Raw genomic sequence first — 20,947 nt, 5'->3', positions numbered from 1 at the left:
TCGTTTTTCAACGTATTTATTTCCAAAATGTTCGTCTCAATCTGTTCAGCATTGTATTGAACCGTGGCAAGAATGTCGGAAGTTTTAGTGTGTAAATCCTTTATCTCAGTATTCATCAAGTCCATTTTACTCACTAATTCCTTAGTTTGTACTTGTAGAGCTTCAGCAATAAAGCATTTTAAGTCCTCCCGGTCTGCCCCTTGTCGAGATCAATGGCGGCCGGCGTGGTCGTCAAGCTAGATGAGCTAGATATTTTCTCGACGTTCGTGTGGGTTCTAGTCTGAACCCCATCCTCTACAGATGTATTCGACGGCTTACCGGGTGTACCTATATCTTGTTTTGCTCTGTTGTTTCTTTTGTTGTTGGACATTTTTAGCTCAAATCTGGATTTTCTGAGAGCAAGTGGTTAACGTGTTGTCATGGGATGATCTTTATTTGCACTGAGAAGGCCACAGGCCTATAGTACATAAAGTCGTGTTACATTTGAGAGGAATTTAGATCGGGTAATCATAGCATATCATCTAACTAAACGTTTGCAGCTTATTCAACTTACAAAACAGTTCTGCATGCGGAATCCTATCTCACACAAATCATCTCTCCTCCATTGAAGCAAGCGTTAACCAGATTCAGATGTGGCTGCCACCAGCTAATGATCAAAATGGGGAGACGATTGGGTATAATGAGTAAGTGAGTGAGTTCAGTTTAGTTTACTTTTACGCCACACTCAGCAATATTCCAGCTCTATGGCGGCGGTCTGTAAATAAGTCTGGACCAGCCAATCCAGTGATGAAATTGGGCATAGGCATCGAGAACGCTTATACAGATACTGCCTTCGATATAACAGCTTGTCGAGTACAATTTTATGCCTGTCAACTGTGCCTTCTCCGACTTAAGAAAGCAAGATATTGATTAAAAATGCAGTAGTAACGCCGCATTTGAAACATTTGTTCGACTTAATTATGTCTTCAAATCACAAACTTACGTCTGTGAATTTGTCTAAATATATATATTTTGCTGTGAAATTGTATGAATCACTTCTTCTGTTATCATACTATTGAAATGTTTTGTACTGTGGGCATGTGGCCTAGAAATACGTGAATAAAACCTCTATACCATATTCCTCACGCATAGCAATAGATTAATCAAGCACGACTATAGCCACATGCACCATTAATCTTATCCAGTGAGCAGATGGAATTGAATGTGAATTTATTCAACCATGCCTATTCATTATTTCTCTTGTATTGAAAATATAAATATCAGCAGTGAAATATCTCATATCACGGAATACTCTGTGTTCATGCCAATATCAGTTCGTTAGCCTGCTGTCTAATCCACATGTTTAACAGCTGTTTCAATAGACAACGGCGTCAGGCGCGTGGACCCATGTGTACATGGAGTGAATATTTCAGATAGAGATATATAGGACACTTTGGAAGTCAGCAGTTCAGTACATACCTTGGATCACCTTTGTGGTAAGTCAGCGAATATAATTCTGCTTCTCTTTTATTACGATTATAACACTAACACAGGATAATCTAAGTTTCTATATGTTTTTTTTATTTGCTTAATATAGTTTATCAGAACAAAAAGATAATTATGTTTTTACTTTTAAACGAAATTGACAAACTGAGGTAAATCGATAGACCTGTCTAGCTTGTGAAAAGGTTAGTGTCTGGAGAGAATGTAAGTGGTTCGGTACAAGCCAAGACGTCACCTAACGATTCTTACTGTGACCATGCTTGGTTAAGCTGTTGTACGGAGTGAGTGACTTTGGTTTTACCGCGCTTTTAGCAATATTCCAGCAATATCACGACGGGGGACACCAGAAATGGGCTTCATACATTGTACCCACGTGGGGAATCGAACCTGGGTCTTTGGCGTGACGAGCGAACGCGTTAACCACTAGGCTAGCCAACCGCTCCGTAACAGTTTTACGGAATCAGTGTGCTAGCACAGTAAGGGGGAGTGAACTCGACCTAGCTATACGTTACAAAGAATCACAGTTACACTTGTATGTACGTTTCTATGTAAGTCAGTCTGTACAAGACGTTAAACATTTCATCTAACAACATCAGGAGGACCCTCACAGGTTAAACGATAGTTGAATGTCTTTACCATTGTAATATTGTAATTCTGTAGGGAGGCAGACTTTCCCGTTGTACTCTCCGAGAAACAGTGACAAACCCCTCTGTTTATCTCTTCTCATATTCTTAGGAAATACTAGATCGAAGATTTGCTTTGGAAACACTATCTTCTTGTGGTTATATATTTAGAAACCTTATCAATTATATCATTACGCCAATGAATGTATACTGAGTCAAAAAAGAAACTTCACATTCTTTCTTCAGGGCACTATAAAAGAACAACAGATGGTAAGATGGTTAAATTGCTATTATTTCATTGCTGAGATCTGTGTGATGTACTCGATACACTGACAGTGCCATAATCAGTTCCATTAGGCTACACCGCCGTTCCAAAACATGGGTATACAGAATGTCAAGTCAGAAGAATTATGAGGTTGGTTCCTAAGACCACGAAGCCTTCTCCCAAGTGCATCCCAAACGTGCTCTATTGGATAAAGGTCAGGGGACTTAGATGGCCGGTCCATGACGTTGATTCCAGCGTTTTGAAGGAAATTTCGTGTCAACATCGCGGTTTGCGGTCGAGCATTATCATGCTTGAACTGTAGACCTGGGCCATGAGCCGCCATGAAAGGAACGAGTTCAGGGGTGAGCACCTGGTCGCGGTAAGCAGCAGCTATGAGGTTTCCACGGATGACCAGAAGTCGGGAACAGCTGTTCCCACAGAAAGCACCCCACACCATGCAACTTCCGCCCCCGAATCTGTCGACTTCCTGTACACAACATTTCACGACGTCGTCTCCAGACTCTATGCCTGCTGTCCCCGAATCTGAGGGTAAACCTGGATTCATCGCTTAAGACGACTCGATTCCTGTCTCTCTGGGTCCATGAAACCGTCAATATTGGCCCACGATTTGGACGTCGGGAATGGAGATTGGCAGCCCGCAACCGATTTCGAATGGTCTGTGAGGACAGTCGATCTCTAAACATCTCAGCCCTGGTTCGTGTAGCCGGCAGAAATCTGTCACATAGGTGACGTAGAACGATTTGACGGTCTTCTGCTCGTGACGTCACACGTGGACGACCCGACCTTGGGCGATCAGAAGTGGTGCCAGTTTGTTGTAGACGACCTCCCAAGTCATACACAGTACGACGGCTGCATCCCATTGGTCTTGCGACGTCAATAACTGATCTTCCAGCTTGCAACATGGCAACGGCATGTTCCCGTTGCACATTTGACAATCGTGGCATTTAAAGTATCGTTAGAACTGTGGTATAAAAGTGTTTTGTCAATTCTTGAGGCCAATACAAACACATGCATATGAAGAAAGCTTCGATGCGAAGATCACGTGATCGACTGCACGTGCAAAACCTGATTTGGCACTAACGTCATTTGCACGACGAATGGATGGGTTGGAGTGGGTTTTGCTAACGTTTTTTTAGAGTCGAAAGATAGGGATCCCATTTCGGATAGATAGATGAATCATCAGAGAACAAAATTTCTTTATTTTTAAAAATTACATTTTGTGAAGTTTCTTTTTTGACTCGTTTAAACACTGGACATGGTGTTACCCGACCTTTAAACAATAGGCACCGGTTCTACTTTTTGGTGACTTGTGCAGTTTTATCATGAGTGAGTTTTCGACACTGTTTCCAGAAAATGTAACTATCGTATCTATCAACAGAATCCATATTTCTGTGTAGCATTACAAACCCTCGAACGTATCGTTATAGACAGTGAAACGTCAGCTGTAAGAAGCAATTGCAAGGGTCTAAAATTGCATGTTTCTTTTTTGACTCAGTATATTTATATCATTGAATTTTCTGTCCCTTTTGACACCAATGTGATTGGCAAGATTCAGGAAAAGCATGATAAATATGCGGACCTCGCCTTTGAAATGTCTCGCTTGCATCCCAAGTACATTGTCGCCAGGCTCCCATTGTTCTCGGTGCCCTTGGTTTGGTACCTCTTGATCTCTTGACGCAGTTTATGAGAGTGCCCGGGTTCTCCACTGGGAGTACAGCCCTTCTGACACTCTGGGTAATGCAGAAGGCTGAAATATAGCTTGTCATCGGGTCTAATTATAGCGTATGATGTCATATACCAAAAGGTAAATTATGACGTCATCCTTACATGAAGACGACACGAAGGGGCAGTGGGGTGGACAGAAACCCCCATTAGTTCATTATGGAAAGTGTCTCAGACCTGTGGGCAGCTACTAAGGATGTTTCACGTCTCATATGTATACCTCTCATTACAGTGGCACTGAGAGACCCAGATAGGCCAACAGCATGTCCGACCATCTCGAACCATGGGCATGGGTCGTGGTAGTGGCGTCGCTTTGTGCGCTTTTTCTCAACACGAGTCAGTCCTATATTGCTGGCGTCATGCACGTAGCGCTTCTTGAGACGTTTCAAGATGACGTCACACTGACTTCATGGATTGGCTCTCTGTATTCCTGCATGTTTGCCCTTTCAGGTAATTTCACAGCATGTTAGAAGTATTGACTTAAAGGGGAAGTGTACACGACAAATTGAAACAAAACAGAATTTTAGAATTAGTTAATATTGATGTTTTAAAATGTGCGCTCAGCTCTACATAAGTGTTGAAATGCCATTTTGAGGCCTTTGTTTCCAGAACTAAACAGGACAGAGTCCAACCCCACCCACCCACAACACACACCCCTTTTGGAGTATGAAGTAACTGATGTCACTTGATTTAGACTTGTCTCCTGTTGGATACTAACCGAAAGCATATTCTATAACTGATGAAAATGTGTATGATGCAACGGATGGTTTACTGATGTAACAGGTAACAGGTAGTTAATCTGTGTACTGGACCATACCATTTGTTGTTTTAAGCTGTAGTTCCTATGGGATGTAGTTCTTATGGGAGGACTCCCAACGGATGGGCTGGTCGGGCCAAACTATTTTGTGAGCTCTAATTGTGATTCTTGGTTAGTCAGTGCCACACCTATGGTCGTAGCTTAGCAGTTGTCAACGTCTTCGTCCAGCATCTCCCCCATCGTTTCCTTCACAGTATGCCAAAGGTTTAGTGGTAAACTGAATACGTTTGAATCCCGTGATAAATCAGCTCACTCACAGACAAGCCTCTTAGTGCTTTTGTTAGTAACAGACGTTCGTTTCACACAGATCGTTTTGGAGTCAGATGGAACCAATTTTCATTATTGTTGCTGTCCACAATTGCACCTGCTGTTTCCCTAGGGGAAAATTATTAAAATACGTTTCTTGTTTCCTTTTATGTGTCAGGTCCCGTAGCCAGCTTCATCATCAACAGATGGAACTGTCGGTGTTGTGTCATAGTAAGCGGTGTGCTTGGCCTCGTTGGATTTGCTTCCAGTAGCCTCGCTGATGACATACGCTGGCTCTTCTTCACATACGCCCTGATGGCGGGTAAGTCAGGACATGGGTCAGGGGTGTTGGGTCGGAATTAGTTTCTAATGTTTTCGGTTTACCGTTTTTACTATTTTACATTTATTAAGACTTCTTTGTTTTTGTGTCAAGCGTAAACATAGTTTGTGGAAGTTATGCGACTGAATATTTGAATTAAGCTTTCAGTGACATGAATATAATTTGCTTGAGCCGCCATAATTTACAGATTGCAGTCTCAGCGAAAGGGGAACATGTGTTTTTGATCAATTTGCACATGATCAGTCAACTATAACGTTGTTGTTCTCTTTTAACTATTTCAAACGTATTTCTAGGACTTGGTCAAGGATTGTGCTACACTGGCTGCCTCGTGCTGCTCGGGTTTTACTTCCAGAAGCGGACAAGCCTAGCCACGGGGATAGGAATAGCTGGCTGTGGTCTTGGCAACTTTCTTCTCCCCCCTCTGACACAGCACCTGGTGGATGGGTATGGACTCAAAGGGGCCTTCCTTCTCCTGGGAGGAATGGCATTTCAGTCTTGTGTGTGTGGTTTTCTCATGAGACCTTCCCAACACGAGCGTAGAAGACATGAGAGGCATCAAGAAGACGGAGAAGCCAACCAAGAGAACCTAACCTCAAGATGTCAATCCTGCTTCAACCAAGTCCAATCATGCACAATACCACACTTCATAAAGACATCCTTTTCTTTGTATCTGTTAAGCGTTATGACTTTTACAATTGGATGTTCGACCTTGAAGCTGTACTTCCCTGATTTTGTAATGAAACAAGGGGCGACCTTCCAACATGCGTCGTCGCTAGTGTCAGTTATCGGTGTCGGCAGCATTGTGTCCAGGATCTGCCTCGGATTTGCTGCAACAGACCCCAAGATTGGACCCTCGCTTCTGTACTCTGGGGCCAATGGCCTGACTGGTGTCCTTGTGTACTTCATACACCCCTTAACTCGAACGTCTGTGTTGAGGATAATATTTTCCATGTGTTATGGAGTATATAATGGTGGCATGTGGGCCCTTTTTTAATCCAATAACTTATACCACTGTGGAAGTTCATCATCTAGCATCTGCCATGGGTTGGGTGATGTTTACGTGCGGGATGGGGTACCTCATCGGAGGGCCCATAGCAGGTACGTACAGAATGTGGATCAGTGTGTACGCTCATTTATTGTAGAGCATAGTTAAATGATATTATTAACTTGGAATTTGATCATCTTTGGTTACACGTGCATAATTATAATTTTATCCTCGCTAATGTATACCAACACATTTACATCGTGCTGCTCGAGTTGCACTGTAGGACATCTGAGCCATGATATCGAGGGTCTTCTGCAAAAATATACTGGACAAAAATAATTAGGGATATATGTCAATTTTGAAATTATGAATATTGATCTGTTTATCAATTGACACACTGATAAAATATCAATCATAAAACTACAACTATCCCTATCTTATTTTGTGCGGTATATTTATGTGTTTGAAGAAAGACAGGGAACTCATGAAAGTAATTTATGAGGTATAGAGAGTAATAGAGGCATCATTTTACCCTTTGTTCTCGCAACATATCCCGATATGTTGCCATCATTCTATCTTTACAGAATAACCCGCTCATGTTTGCAGTCTTTGATGATCTTCTGTCTTTGGTTGAAATCCATGACAGTCCGATCACCATAGGTTGCTTCGAAGGGGAACAGGCCATTATAAGAGAACTTTAGACTGTTCTTTCACAGTGAGTTGATACGCAGTGGTAGAACTGATGTTGGTTTACACCTCACCCACTGTTTCAGGAATGCTGCTTGAGGCGACGGGAGATTACCACACTGCATTTATGTTTTCAGGTGAGAATTTCAATGTATCGAAAGTAATGGACTTCTCTGTATCATCACTGCATCCATCTCGACTCTTTGGCAAGCTTGTCACCACACTTCTACTTCTTATTGATATTACATTCTGTACATTCATCGGATCAACATTCCTCTCTGGATAGGACAAAATATTGAATTTGAGTTTTTGGCCAACTCCTCTTCCCACTTACAATACACCAGTCACGACTTTCGGGCTAAGATCGTACGTTATCAAAGCTGATTCAATACCGACTGCGAAATGTGAGTATGGAACGTTCAGATGATCAATACTTTCCGTCAACATCGATGCCCTCGTAATTTCTTGATTTCAGCAAGATGCCTAGCTCAAAGTTTATTATATCGACTGTGAAACTAACCTAACTTAGCTCACCTTTGGTAATCTCTTCCTGCCCACCTGGACATTCTATCTTGCCGCTCCATCCATATTGGCTCCCCTACCATCCTGCTACGTATTTACATCATAATGATTTGTTTCTATTTCAGCCTCGTCTTTTCTTCTGGCATCCATACTCGGTTTACTGATGATCTGTGCGAAGTCAGAACGTTCAGACGGAGAGACACCACTTACTACAACCCTACCGGAAAGAGAGGCCTTGGAAGTTTAAAGAAAGTCGATGTTTGTGTTTGGGAACTGAACCCCGTGTTAGTTAATCAGTGTACAGTGCAACCTTGCTAGTACGAGTCCAGTTAATCTGGAAACCCTACCTTCTGGACGATTCCCGTTGGCCGGGCATGCGGGAAATACCGGTATTACCCAGCGTGTCTTGAATCCGGAAACTTGCTGATCCAGAAACCCCAGTTACCGGACGATTCCTGTTGTCTGGACACATATGGAAGCAGAGTAAACATACTCAACGATTATTTGATACTGACGTTTGACAATGTGGACAATTTCAGTGGTGACGCTACCATGGGATAAATGTGGCTCCATTCTATATTTGTGTACGTTACTCAATGTTTCTTTAATCTAGACACTTGTTATTCTGGAAATCTCACCTGATGGTTGATTCTCTCTATTGGCACCCTTATTTCCACCGAGAGACATTACGCAGTGGAGACGATACTCTCGAATTAACGGGGGTCAACTGGATACTTGCACTTGTGAACATGGGCGGTAATCAACAATTATCATGGAATAAAAAGTTACTGTAAGGGCGCCATGGAAGTATATTCTTCATAAAATACAAAACACAAGAGATAATGAGAACGGCGATTTTAGTTATTCATTGAACATTCAATGCAATGACAATATTTGTTTTTGATTGTTTATTAACTGACTTAGAGCACAAGGACATCCGTTTTAAAGTTTTGCACCTTTACGCAACAGTTTTTATATAAATGCAAAACAAAAATGTCATGCAAGTTGTAAGCCGAGTTTAATTTTACGCCGTTTTTAGCAATATTCAAGCAATGTCACGGCGGACGACACCAGACATGGGCTTCACACATTTTAGCCATGTGGGGAATCGAACCCGGGTCTTCGGCGTGACTAGCGAACGCGTTAACCACAAGGCTACTCCACCGCCCCTGTAAGTTGTGACCATCATGCAGTCGCAATGGTTATAGAAGGTCAAACGTCAGTCAACATTTTGCCATAACATGGCGACATATTGAAAGTGGCAAAGCCAAAATTGAATTCTGACAATGGCGACATCACCAAGGTGGGACTCGAATCTGGAGCACCCTTTCTCGTTTCTTGGATCGGTACACCCATCTCAATTTAACCCAAATTCAAAAGTATTTTTATTTAGGTTTGCCTGATTTGAGGATGTATCGCACCCAACAGTCACTAAATCGGCAGTATTGCCTGCATTGCCAAGTTTGCATTGACGCATACGTAGGCGATGGAGCAACACCTTACGCGTATGGAAACTGAGTCTGCCTGACTGATTTCTTCACCAACGTCGCAATGGGACACAGCATGCATGTGCTATGTTGTCAGATTCGGTTGGTGATGGTATTGTTAGTGAGTGAGTTTAGTTTTACGCCGCAACCCAGTCAGCTGTAAATAATCGAGTTTGGACCAGACAATCAAGGATCAACAGTTAGCATCGCCTCAATTGGGAACCGATGACGACAAGCAGCGAGTTACTGAAGACCGTTAGTGCCTTACGACCCGGATCTTCACTGGCAGATGGTATGGTGAGCCATATTCTATACAGGGAGGTCTGAGGTGGTCATTTGGTCATTGTCCTCCAATTCACTGTTTCACTGTATCGTGCCTTTGTTAAATAATAGGAGTCACAAGAGACTAATGGATACATGGTGATACTCCACCGTGAAGCACTTCTTCTTTGGTCGTTGAGTCCTCCAACACAGCCTCAAGGTTAACCTCTGGTATTCTTAGTTGACACTCGTCAAATACAGTTGGTTTCACAAACACTTGCGGTTCACATATACAATTTCATTTCATATGCAATCAAATCTTTTTTCAATTAACATCCGCTAATTATGAATTAAAGCCAAAGTCATAGCGGACGACACCAGACATGGGCTTCACACATTGTAGCCATGTGGGGAATCGAACCCGGGTCTTCGGCATGACGAGCGAACGCTTTAACCACTAGGCTACCCCACCGCCCCTGTAAGTTGTGACCAGCGTCTTGAGCATGTACTAGTCACGTGGATATGTGCGCTATATAAATATCATGTAATAAAAAAAGTGAAACTCATGGTAGCATGAATGAAAAAGAGTTATAACGTTATCAAGCGAGTGACGTTTTGCATTGTAAATATCATTTAATATGAATTCATATTGTATTTTATGAACCTTGGCGGTATTTACCATTGGAAAAATACACAATGTCTGCATCACTTTAATTTGTTATTGATATCATGTCGTCGAAAACCCTGTTCTCGTGTATCCAAAACGGTCCCTAACCATTTCCAGTTTAAGTGTGTATTGAAATATATTTGATCAGAGAGTCGATTATTTATCAGCCTGATGGTGACAGCATTTAATATGGTTCAAACAGAAACCTGAGACAGTGGTGTAACTGATTAACCTTGACTTTATCCTGTCGGGAAACCTACTACCAAAGGCCTTGTATTATGATCATATATTGATATCCATTATTACAAATGCCATATCAGCATGGTAACCACACTAGAATATTGAATGTATAGTTCCTATAACACGCAAGGGACGTTTGTGTACATGCGTGTTAGCCTCTGTGTGTATGTGACCCTGTGACGGTGTGTGTGTGTGTGTGTGTGTGTGTGTGTGTGTGTGTGTGTGTGTGTGTGTGTGTGTGTGTGTGTGTGTGTGTGTGTGTGTGTGTGTGTGTGTGTGTGTGTGTGTGTGTGTGTGTGAATGGATGGATGGACGGATGGGTGCAATTTATTTTATCAAGTGGGTTGGTTGGTTGGTTAGAGTATTGTGTATGCTTGCTTCTTGTTGTTTTTGTTTTGTGTGTGTATTTTTCTCTTTTATCTTGGTTTCTGGTGTGGATTGTTTTGTTTATGTTGTATTATTCGTGGAGGTGAGAGAGGGGAACACTATGAGGCTATAACAAGGTATGATCATCTCTTTATATAATATACATATTTGGAAGGGCTCTGGGATCAATGGAAAATATATCCAGAGTGCTTTTAATGGGATATGTCATACTGATAGTAACAACGTACTGTATTATATTGTGTTTATACTAACATCAAACCATGACACATTGATACATAATTCACACACTGTATGAACAGCTGGTGCTTGTGACAGGCCCTGGCACATACAGGTAAAACAATGCGCAGTGACAGCATTGTTTTAACTTTACCAGCGTTTTAACCCTCTGGCATGAAGTCACGAGAGAGATCGATAAATTGTACATGTCAGCGAAACCAAAGTCGCTCTACCTACACACGTGTCTTTTTAACAGCAGTCATACAAATCCTATCAACATCCAAAGTCACTAAAGCATCCCATGGATGCATTGTACTGTAGAATTGACAAAGGGATCGTGGCCAATAAATGGTGTCTAAACAACCGTGGCTAAAGAATTTGAATAAAATAATTGTCAGAAAAGAATGATTCTGGCCCATTCCTCTTGCAATGCTTGCGACAGTTGGTCGAACGTCCGGGGCGCCGAGTAACGTTCATTACATTATTCCGTCCATGCTTCGTACATTGACATTTACATGAAGGTGAAGGTTACATCTATATGTCCAGATTTTGTACGTTGCCGCGCCTACGTTACATGGACGTTTCTGGTCTAACGGCGACGACTGATATCTGTAAACCAATGCTTGTCGCAAGGGGAATACTATCTGTGATTGGCGGATCAGGCTCGCTGATGGGGTTGACACATGTCGTCAAATCTCGATTACGTAGATCGATGCTCATGCTGTTGATTACTGAAGCATACAGTGAGACGAATCAACAGGAAAGCCAAAATTCGTTTGTGGCTCTGAGTATTCATTGAAATCATCTTCTCCAAAGTCGTCAACGACCACGGACGAGTCTAGTCTGAATGGGAAGCTGAAACACAACAGCTGAGCTGGTCTCACAGTATTTTACAGATCCGTGAATCAACCGGACCCGGTGCTGTAAAAGCTTCATAGAATTGATCCCACGCATGTCGTAAGAGGTGACTAACGGGATCGAGTTGTCAGGCTTGCTGACTTGGTTTACACATGTCATCGGTCCCCAATTGAGTAGAATGATACTCATGTTGTTGGTCACTTGATTGTCTGGTCCAGACCCGATTATTTACAGACCGCCGCCATATAGCTGGAATATTGCTGAGTGCGGCGTAAATCTTGAATCACTAATATTATAATGCAGACATGTGTTGGTCGTAAAACGTGACGTGAATTTCGGATGAATGCTGGCGGGGATGTGTAATCCTGGACAGAAACAACTATCCTGCCTCTCTTGTTAAAGGTGTTGTGGGTGGATATTTTCACCAGGGGAGCACGCTGTCCCGCTACACCGGTTCATTGTGTGACTACATCCCAAGAAAGCTAGTGGTGAGTTGTGTGACTACATCCCAAGAAAGCTAGTGGTGAGTTGTGTGACTACATCCCAAGAAAGCTAGTGGTGAGTTGTGTGACTACATCCCAAGAAAGCTAGTGGTGAGTTGTGAGCTGCGAGTTAGTTTCATTTACCAAAGGTTTCTGTTTCTACAAATCATTCTATTAATGTTTGTTGTGAGGCCACATGCCACCAACGTGTGGGATCCAGCATAGTCATAATGGGAAACTGAAACTAACAATTGTTCTAATTCAGACTAACTTAACACTTACATATATGACGCATTTTTCGTCCCACCTTAACACCTGTTTAAGAATGCACACAAACGGGTACAGATCTGGACCGAGCCTGAGCTGAAATGATAGGATGATTTCATAGTTTAAAGTACAGCGTTGCTTTACTGTGAATTTTACATGTCATAGGGTCTTTCACGACCCCATCTACACTCTCTAGTGCAAGCATAAGGTTATGTGAGTGAACAGCTTCAAGTACAGCATCGCTTTGACTTTATAAACACATTTAGTGGTGAATTTTCTATTGACTAAATGCGCATGATGTCAAATCACTGGATTGACAAGTCCATATTAATTATTTACAGGCTACTGTCATGTAGCTGGAAAGAAAACCATTCAGTCTGCTATATCAGCTTCTTTCTTTGTAAATTCTAATACTTAAGTAAGAATTAAGTGGGGTAGAATAGTGGTTAAAGCGTTCGCTCGTCACGCCGAAGACCCGGGTTCGATTTCCCAGATGGGTACAATGTGTGGAGCCCATTTCTGGTGTCCCCTGCCGTGATATTGCTGGAATATTGCTAGAAGCGGCGTAAAACCATACTCGCTCACTCACTTATTAACACCTCCAGGATATACAGGTTGCTTTCAAAATCGTAGCGATGCACTGATCTACGCTTGCTGTCCAGAATCCACCCAAACAGTTAATTGAAACTAATTTATTCTGTATTTCATACAGTATTGCTAAAACCGGCGTTAAACCATACTGGCAACTCTCTCCAACTCTCCCTCCTTTACTCACTCACTCACTCACTCATCATCTCACACAAACATCCGGGAACTTTTGCTCATAGTGACATATGGCGCATTTCTCGTCCCACCTGAAATGGCGTGTCTGGTTAACGATGTCCAAAAATGTATGAAACTCTGGAGCGAGTCTGACTTGAAACGAGAGGATGATTTCATAGTTTCAAACGCAACGCTGCTTTGTCTGTATCATTGTCAATGTTCTATCTGTCACGACCCTAATACAGGATCCCGTCACATAGTTGAAATACTGGCAACTCTCTCCCACCATCCCTCACTCCTCGCTATCTTACGCCTTAGAAAAACAACCAGCCAAACAAATATCAGATGGAATTTTACATATTTATCATACATAGCAACTGCTTAAAACCAGCTACCATAATAGTCACATACGGCGCCAAACAAATATCAGATGGAATTTGAACAAAAGGTGAACCAAATATCGATTGACAAATTCCTTCAACTGTAATTATTCATTAAAACCAGCGTTGACATTTTGTCTTATATTGCAAACATAACATACATATCACCGGTGAAACATCTCGTATCATCCAACACTGTGTGGTTTGATAGGATTTCAGCCAATAACAATTCGTTATTTTGCTATCAAATAGTCAGAGTTAATGCTGCTGCAATAGACAAAGACGTCAAGACACATCCCTGTGTACGTGCAGTGAATATGTTATATACAGATATATAGGTCATTTTCAAAGGCCAAAGTTCTGATCTCGCATATATCTCGGATCACCCTTGCGGTAAGTCAGTGAATAGTTCTACATCCCTTTACACACAATTCATGCAATAGTACGTTTGTTTTACTCAATTATGAATTATATTTCGCTGTCCTTTCTACCATTTTAGAACAGAATAAAGTAGCTTCCATGTAATATTATGTACAATGATCTTTTTTTCAAACAATACTACGAAATACTCTTTTACCACTGCAAGGATTATTTCAGACGGACCGGAAATAAAGAAATTAAATCTGCCACACGTGAATGCAGCCTGGCAGTTGACCCTCAAAAACATTAACACCAATATAAGAAAATACTGACTGGTTGGATTGTTGTTTAACGCCGCACTCAGTAATAATCCAGCTCTAAATACATTTGCACTGCATTTTCTGGGATAAGCTGGTAACATTATAAAGAAAATGCATAAAGATTCGAGCAAATTATTTTACTTCTACAAAACCTTCACCTTACAAAAATGTATCCTGTATAAGAATACCTTGAACAAGAGCATGACATCACCCAAATGGTTTAATGACAGAAGGTGGGAGTCATCGAGTGTACTAACTGGTAGCCGTGTCTTCAGCTGCAGGCATTTTGTGAGGAGAGTGTGTCTGGTGTCACGTGACTAGCAACAGTACGAATTTCGGAAAAAAACCCCCATTGCAACAAAACTACCAAAAGTCACTCCAAACCATTGGCACAGGCTAAACAGGCCATTCACATAGGTCTTATATTCATCTATTCGTCTTCCATTAGTAAACTAAAGAAGGGGACTGTGGCCTGGGGCCATATCAAGGTTTCAGAATAAATGAATCTGGTTTAATGCCACTTTGAGCAGCATCACTGTTAAAAGAAGAGGTTCTTGACGTTCGACGAAAGTCTGCAATGATGCACATCTTTCCACTTTGACGAAACAGAAGGACTATGCCATCATACACCACCACACACAGTGAATGGTCTAAGGTTCTCCATCGTATACATAAACAACGTGTTGCACAGCGCTTGATTCAACTTTCCCTTTCTGCAGAAATTCCGGTGGTTGATTGGACTTATTCCCACTCATTGACTTACTCCCAAAGCAGCCAACCCAAACCTGATGTCTGTGTCAATGATTTGTTCATTATAGAAACATGTCAGTTACGGCGATGCTGAAAAACATTTTCCACTCCAATGGCCCCACTCAGTAGAGGGTGCGACTGGCACTATGTGCTCTTGTTCCACCCGTTAAACGGTGAATAGCAAACAATGCATTTGTGGGACAAATACATTAAATGGTTACAAAGACCTCGTCAGATCAATGTTGGCTAGAAATTGGACCTTTGAGAAACTTGCTAAAACAATGATTGCTTCATCTTTGTCCTGAGACTATGACGAAGGATAGACAGAATGGTTTGTCACTGTTTCTCAGAGAGGACAACTGGGAGATCTGCCTCTATACTGAATATTACAATGGTGGTGACATTTAGTGACCGTTCCGCCAATCGGGACAGCCAAACGTTTACATGAGAGGGAATGACAAAGGGAAATTGGTAGGGAAAATCCTTATTTTAGTTTTGTCTGCTTGCTGCATTGGCCTAAGATAGTTCATTCATGGGGAAACGTGATTTTCAAAAGAATAGACATAAGAAAGACCACCGGCCTTTTGTTTCGAGTATTTTTGCATTTAATTAATGTAGGAAGTGTCCTCAACATTGGAAGTGTCTTAGAGCAATATTTTGGACAACTACTGTTAGAAGAGTGACCAGAGTCGGCAGGGGCAATTTAGGTATACTACAGAGAAGAGGAAACAGAAGCCCCGTTCAGTTAACATGGAAAAGTGTGTACAAACTGTCTTTTGGATAAACTACCATTCTGAATCACTGTCATTAGCTCAGGGTGTGGGTGAGTCATTGACATGTTTCCAACTTGGACGGAATCGCTTGTACAAATACAACAGGAAGCTGCATAGATGTGTTGATGTCATACAAAGGCTGCCATCGATTGCACAACAAAATGATTTGTTAACATGAAGGTTGAGGTTGTTGTTGTCCGACCTAGGACTGTGTACACCCTCGTTGTCAGATTTGTGTTGGCTTCTTTGGGAGTAAGTCAATGATTACTTTCCAGCGTGGACGGAATCCCTTGTACAAATTCCACAGGAAGCTGCAAAGATATGTTGATGTCATACAAAGGCTGCCATATATTTACAGCAAAATGATTTGTTGACACGGACGCTGAGCTTGTTGTCATCCGACTTATGACTGTGTTAGGGGATTATATAATGTATCTAGAAAATTATACACCCTCGACGTCCTTGTATGTTTGATGTATACAACTGATCTCTATATATACTCATGCTCATAATAGTTGTCACCTCATCTGTGGTTACTCAGTGTTTGTGTTTAACAGCTTTTCAGTTTTCATTTGTCAATCCTTCCATTTTTGTTTAATGGTTTTATTGAAACTCAATGCTATTAACACTGAATAATTATCTACAGAACTTTGTATGGCTAATATGTTAGTAAAAGACCACCCAAAGACATGTTCCCCTCAAAACTACTAACTTTACACGATTGACTTGTGAAAAAGCTAGCTTTATTCAATAACAAATTTGTTGCAGATTTGAATATTGAGGATAAATGTCTCAGAACATTCAGTTGTCAGGAAAATGATAGTCAATAGCGAGTAGCTCCGCCACGTGCTTCAATAAGGGATGTAATCCGTCGCCCCATGCTATCAACAAGATTGCTGACAATGTGTCGTCCTGTAGCGTTCCAGATTCGACAAGGACGTCCAGATTCGAACCAAGGCTGTGCCAAAGTCATCCAAATTTCAGGAGGTACTACCAACTGTCGCACTTGCCTGTCCAGAGGGTCCCAAATGTGCTCAATTGGATTCATGTCTGGGCCAGGAGGCCAGTGCAATCTGTTAACACTCTCCCTTTCCAGAAAAGCACCAATGGCCCTGGCACGATGTGGAGCAGCATTGTCATCTTGCAGCAGAAAGTTGATGCCGTACACTTGTCGTGCATATGGAATCAAATGTTTTTCCAAAATGCCAAAATGCCATGAACAACACAAAGTTCTGTTTTTCCATCTTAATGAACCCCCATCCCATACCAAAACAGAGCCAACCCGCTCGCAACGTAACCTTCCACACAGTTTTCCATAAACCTTTCTCCAGTTAATCGTCGAACTCGATTTCTTCCATCTACCCCGTGTAGAAGAAATCTTGATTCACCACAAAAAATGACATGACGCCAATGTTGTAACAATATGTTACGATGACATTGGGCCCACTCAAGTCGACGTTACTTATGCAGAGCTGTTAGAAGTGGTCGACGGAAAGATCTTTTTGCGTTATACCCCCTCTCCATTGGCCTACGGTTGACTGTTTGCCATGGTTTATTGTTAATTTTAACTTTTTAAGTCACAATACAAGAATATTGCCCTATAAATTTTCTCACTCTTTCTCTTAACGCCATGGCAGATAAACGTCGATGTCGACATACAAGGTGGAAGAGAACCCTGTCAGTTCGCAAACCCTGTCCCTTGCGTCAGTTTTTCGGGGTCTGTCTGTAGGCATTTTTAGTACTAATGACTTAGGATTCGGTGCAACCTATTTATTCTCTGTACGCTTGTAACGCTTACGTGCAACTCATGACTTATGGCACGGTTGTTAACGCCAACTCTTGAAATTCCTACAATCTGGTTACGTACTACAAGTGACAATGGTGCTGGCATTATTTTTTGTAGAAAATTCTTCTGAATATATTGCTGCATGCTTTGTTGATGCTTCACTAAAATCTACTTGCGGAGACGTGTTTGGACACACATTTTCATCAGACATATACAACATTTGAGTTGGATACGATATATATTGCATGAAAGTGAGAAAATCTGGTTATCTACCGGGGTGACAACCATTATGAGCATGAGTGTATGTAGCTTCCCGTGTCTCCGTGGTAGCTATTTAGAATGGTTCGTGCCTAATGTGCCTGCCTCTCATTATAGTGGAAACGAAAGACCCAGATGAGATTTCAACATGTCCGAACGACTTGAGCCATGGGCATGGGTGGTGGTAGTGGCATCACTCTGTGCTCTTTTCCTCAACACGGGCCTGTCCTTTGTTGCCGGTGTCATGCACGTGGCGCTTCTAGAGACGTTTCAAGATGACGTCACACTGACGTCGTGGATTGGCTCTCTCTACTCCTGCATGTTTTCTCTTTCAGGTATTTTCTTAAGAGCATTAACTTCACGCTACACAAAGAATATTTACATTTGTCAAGTGTGCTGTTCAAGGCTGAAGAAGCTTTCAACACATCCCATGAAATAAAGTACTATATTAAAATAAAAGTGCTATAACAAGTCTGTCGCATTTAAACAGCGCACTCATTAGCAAGAATTATAGTGTTTTGGAGGGATAGGACGTTCGTTCAGCAGAAATTGCCGAGGGTCACTATTACATGGTTCTTTGTCATGCTTCTGTTCACAACTTCATCTGGTATTTCACTGGTGACAAATGTTGAATTCTTGATGTTCTTTTCACTTTTCCTTTATTTCAGGTCCCGTGGCCAGCTTCATCATCAACAGATGGAACTGTCGGTGTTGTGTCATAGTAAGCGGTGTGCTTGGCCTCGTTGGATTTGCTTCCAGTAGCCTCGCTGGTGACATACGCTGGCTCTTCCTCACATACGCCCTGATGGCTGGTGAGTCAGGACAGGGGTCACGGGTGTTGGGTATGGAATTTAATGTAAGCGTAGTATTACATAAATGCCTATTTATCAACTTATTACTTTTCAAGCTGATTTAGAAGCAAATGATGTTTTATCGTTTCATATTTTTGCTTTTATGAACATTAGAGTGTCAAACATCAAGTTAACAAATAATTTATAAAAGCTGTGCTATTGTAGATTGTAAATTTAATACGTAACATGAATACGTTTTCTCAAACTGCCAAAATAAAAAATAAAAACCCAACAAAAACACACACTCGGTGATAAAGAAGCAACTATTTACACATCACACTATAAATCAAGTAAATTTCAAGTAATTTATTCACTCTGAATATTTAAATTATGTTTCTAGGACTTGGTCAAGGGTTGTGCCTCACCGGGTGTTTGGTGCTGCTCGGGTTTTACTTCAAGAAGCAGACAAGCCTAGCCACAGGAATAGGAATAGCTGGCTGTGGACTTGGCACCTTTCTTCTTCCCCCTCTGACACAGCATCTGGTGGACGGGTATGGACTCAAAGGGGCCTTCCTCTTCCTGGGAGCAATTGCCTTTCAGTCTTGTGTGTGTGGTTTTCTCATGAGACCATCCCGACACGAGCGCAAAAGTCACGAGAGCCAAAAGGCAGATAGAGAAACCAGCCAAGAGAACTTAGCTTCAAGATGCCAATCCTGCTTCAAGAAAATTCGCTCATGCTCTATACCACACTTCCTAAACATGGCCTTTTCCTTGTATCTGTTAAGCATCCTGATTTTCACAATTGGAAGCTCTATCCTAAAGCTGTACCTGCCTGACTTTTTTATGAAGCAAGGGTCTACCTTCCAACACGCTTCTTCACTTGTATCATTTTATGGTATCGGCGGCATCTTGTCCAGGATCTGCCTCGGATTTACTGCAACGGATCCCCAAATTGGACCATTGCTTCTGTACATAGGGATCAATGGTCTGACCAGTGTTCTTGTGTATTTCCTATACCCACTAACTCGAACGTCTATGTTGAAGATTATATTTTCGTTTTGTTATGGACTTTATAATGGTGGCACCTGGTCCCTGTTAAACCCAATAACATATAACACCGTGGGAGTACATCATCTAGCATCAGCCATGGGGTTGGTGATGTTTACAAGCGGAACAGGGTTCCTCATTGGTGGACCCATTGCAGGTAAGTCAGAGACTGGAATACATTTTGGTTTAATTCTTTTAGAGCATTGTTGAATGATATGGGTCAACGAGAGTTTGTCGTATTGCCCAAATAGTCGCTATTAAGGTTTGAGTTGCACCTAATGCTTCAAGCAGATGTCTGAGCCATGGGGTTGTGGGCCTCCAGCAAAAGTTGAACAGTGCCGTTTGCACTTTACAAGAGTGAGCACTATTCAAAGCACTAGGTTTTTGTATGTGTTCTAAGAAAGACAGGGGAGTCTTGAAAGACATCTATCGCCATTGAATCGATCAGTTGCATCGTCTCGCAACTGTAGCTGTGAATCTCGATACGTTCCCACCACACGTCCCTTATTTGATTTCCACAAAATGGTTACAAAATGTTGAAGTGGCCATCTAGGTGGTAACAGCAAGTATTATGCAAAATACGACGGAGTCCGGATGGAATCAAATCCGAAGTCTACACTGAGTATCGCGTGATGAATCAGCACTTAACTACTTTGGTTTGAAATATGAATTATGCGTGGTCTGGTGCATCTGCGACCAAATACTATTCTGTAAGTTTATTGACCTCTTTTTTGTAATTTAAGGATGTCTGTGATAGATACCCCTGTATATATTGGTCCCAAACACCTGGCTGTCCCTCTGGACAGAATAGGAAAACACATGTATTTCATGTAAATATCGCTCGGTAGGTGAGGTTTCCGGATATCTGGGGTCCACTGTGAATTGGATTGCTAGTCATGAATTTGGGTTACAGCCCATTCTACCCATACCACACCAAGAACCATTGCTGCCACCGTAGGGGTAAATGCCATTACGATCTGTCAGAACCTTAAGCTTCCATCTCACAGTAAGCGGAAACGCCATGCCAGAAAACAGAAACCGTCTAACATCACTCACTGTTTCAGGAATGCTGCTTGAGGCGACAGGAGATTATTACATCGCAATCATGTTTTCAGGTGAGAAATTCAAGGTATCAAAATCAATCG

At 41.8% G+C, this 20,947-nt stretch overlaps 1 protein-coding gene and 1 long non-coding RNA gene across 2 annotated transcripts in view; both read left to right on the top strand.

Annotated features, from left to right (window-relative positions):
• Positions 1 to 1,318: 1,318 nt before the first annotated feature.
• The window catches only part of LOC124262135, a 20,720-nt gene continuing 1,091 nt past the window's right edge, over positions 1,319 to 20,947 (top strand). Inside the window, exons 1-9 of the mRNA XM_046696594.1 lie at positions 1,319 to 1,475; positions 4,346 to 4,563; positions 5,355 to 5,498; positions 5,810 to 6,502; positions 7,275 to 7,325; positions 18,105 to 18,299; positions 18,633 to 18,776; positions 19,156 to 19,959; positions 20,867 to 20,917. Of these exons, the coding sequence (XP_046552550.1) occupies positions 4,377 to 4,563; positions 5,355 to 5,498; positions 5,810 to 6,502; positions 7,275 to 7,325; positions 18,105 to 18,299; positions 18,633 to 18,776; positions 19,156 to 19,959; positions 20,867 to 20,917 (2,269 nt within the window). The 5' untranslated portion in view covers positions 1,319 to 1,475; positions 4,346 to 4,376. The remainder of the gene's footprint in view (positions 1,476 to 4,345; positions 4,564 to 5,354; positions 5,499 to 5,809; positions 6,503 to 7,274; positions 7,326 to 18,104; positions 18,300 to 18,632; positions 18,777 to 19,155; positions 19,960 to 20,866; positions 20,918 to 20,947) is intronic.
• LOC124262138 lies at positions 7,227 to 7,983 on the top strand. Its single transcript, XR_006894501.1, has 2 exons — positions 7,227 to 7,325; positions 7,836 to 7,983. It is a non-coding gene; the product is annotated as an uncharacterized LOC124262138 (long non-coding RNA).

This window comes from Haliotis rubra, unplaced genomic scaffold (genome assembly GCF_003918875.1).
Source record: "Haliotis rubra isolate DU_JTF1 unplaced genomic scaffold, ASM391887v1 Scf823, whole genome shotgun sequence".
NCBI classification, from domain to species: domain Eukaryota; kingdom Metazoa; phylum Mollusca; class Gastropoda; order Lepetellida; family Haliotidae; genus Haliotis; species Haliotis rubra.
This window is presented reverse-complemented; position numbering and strand designations above follow the sequence as displayed.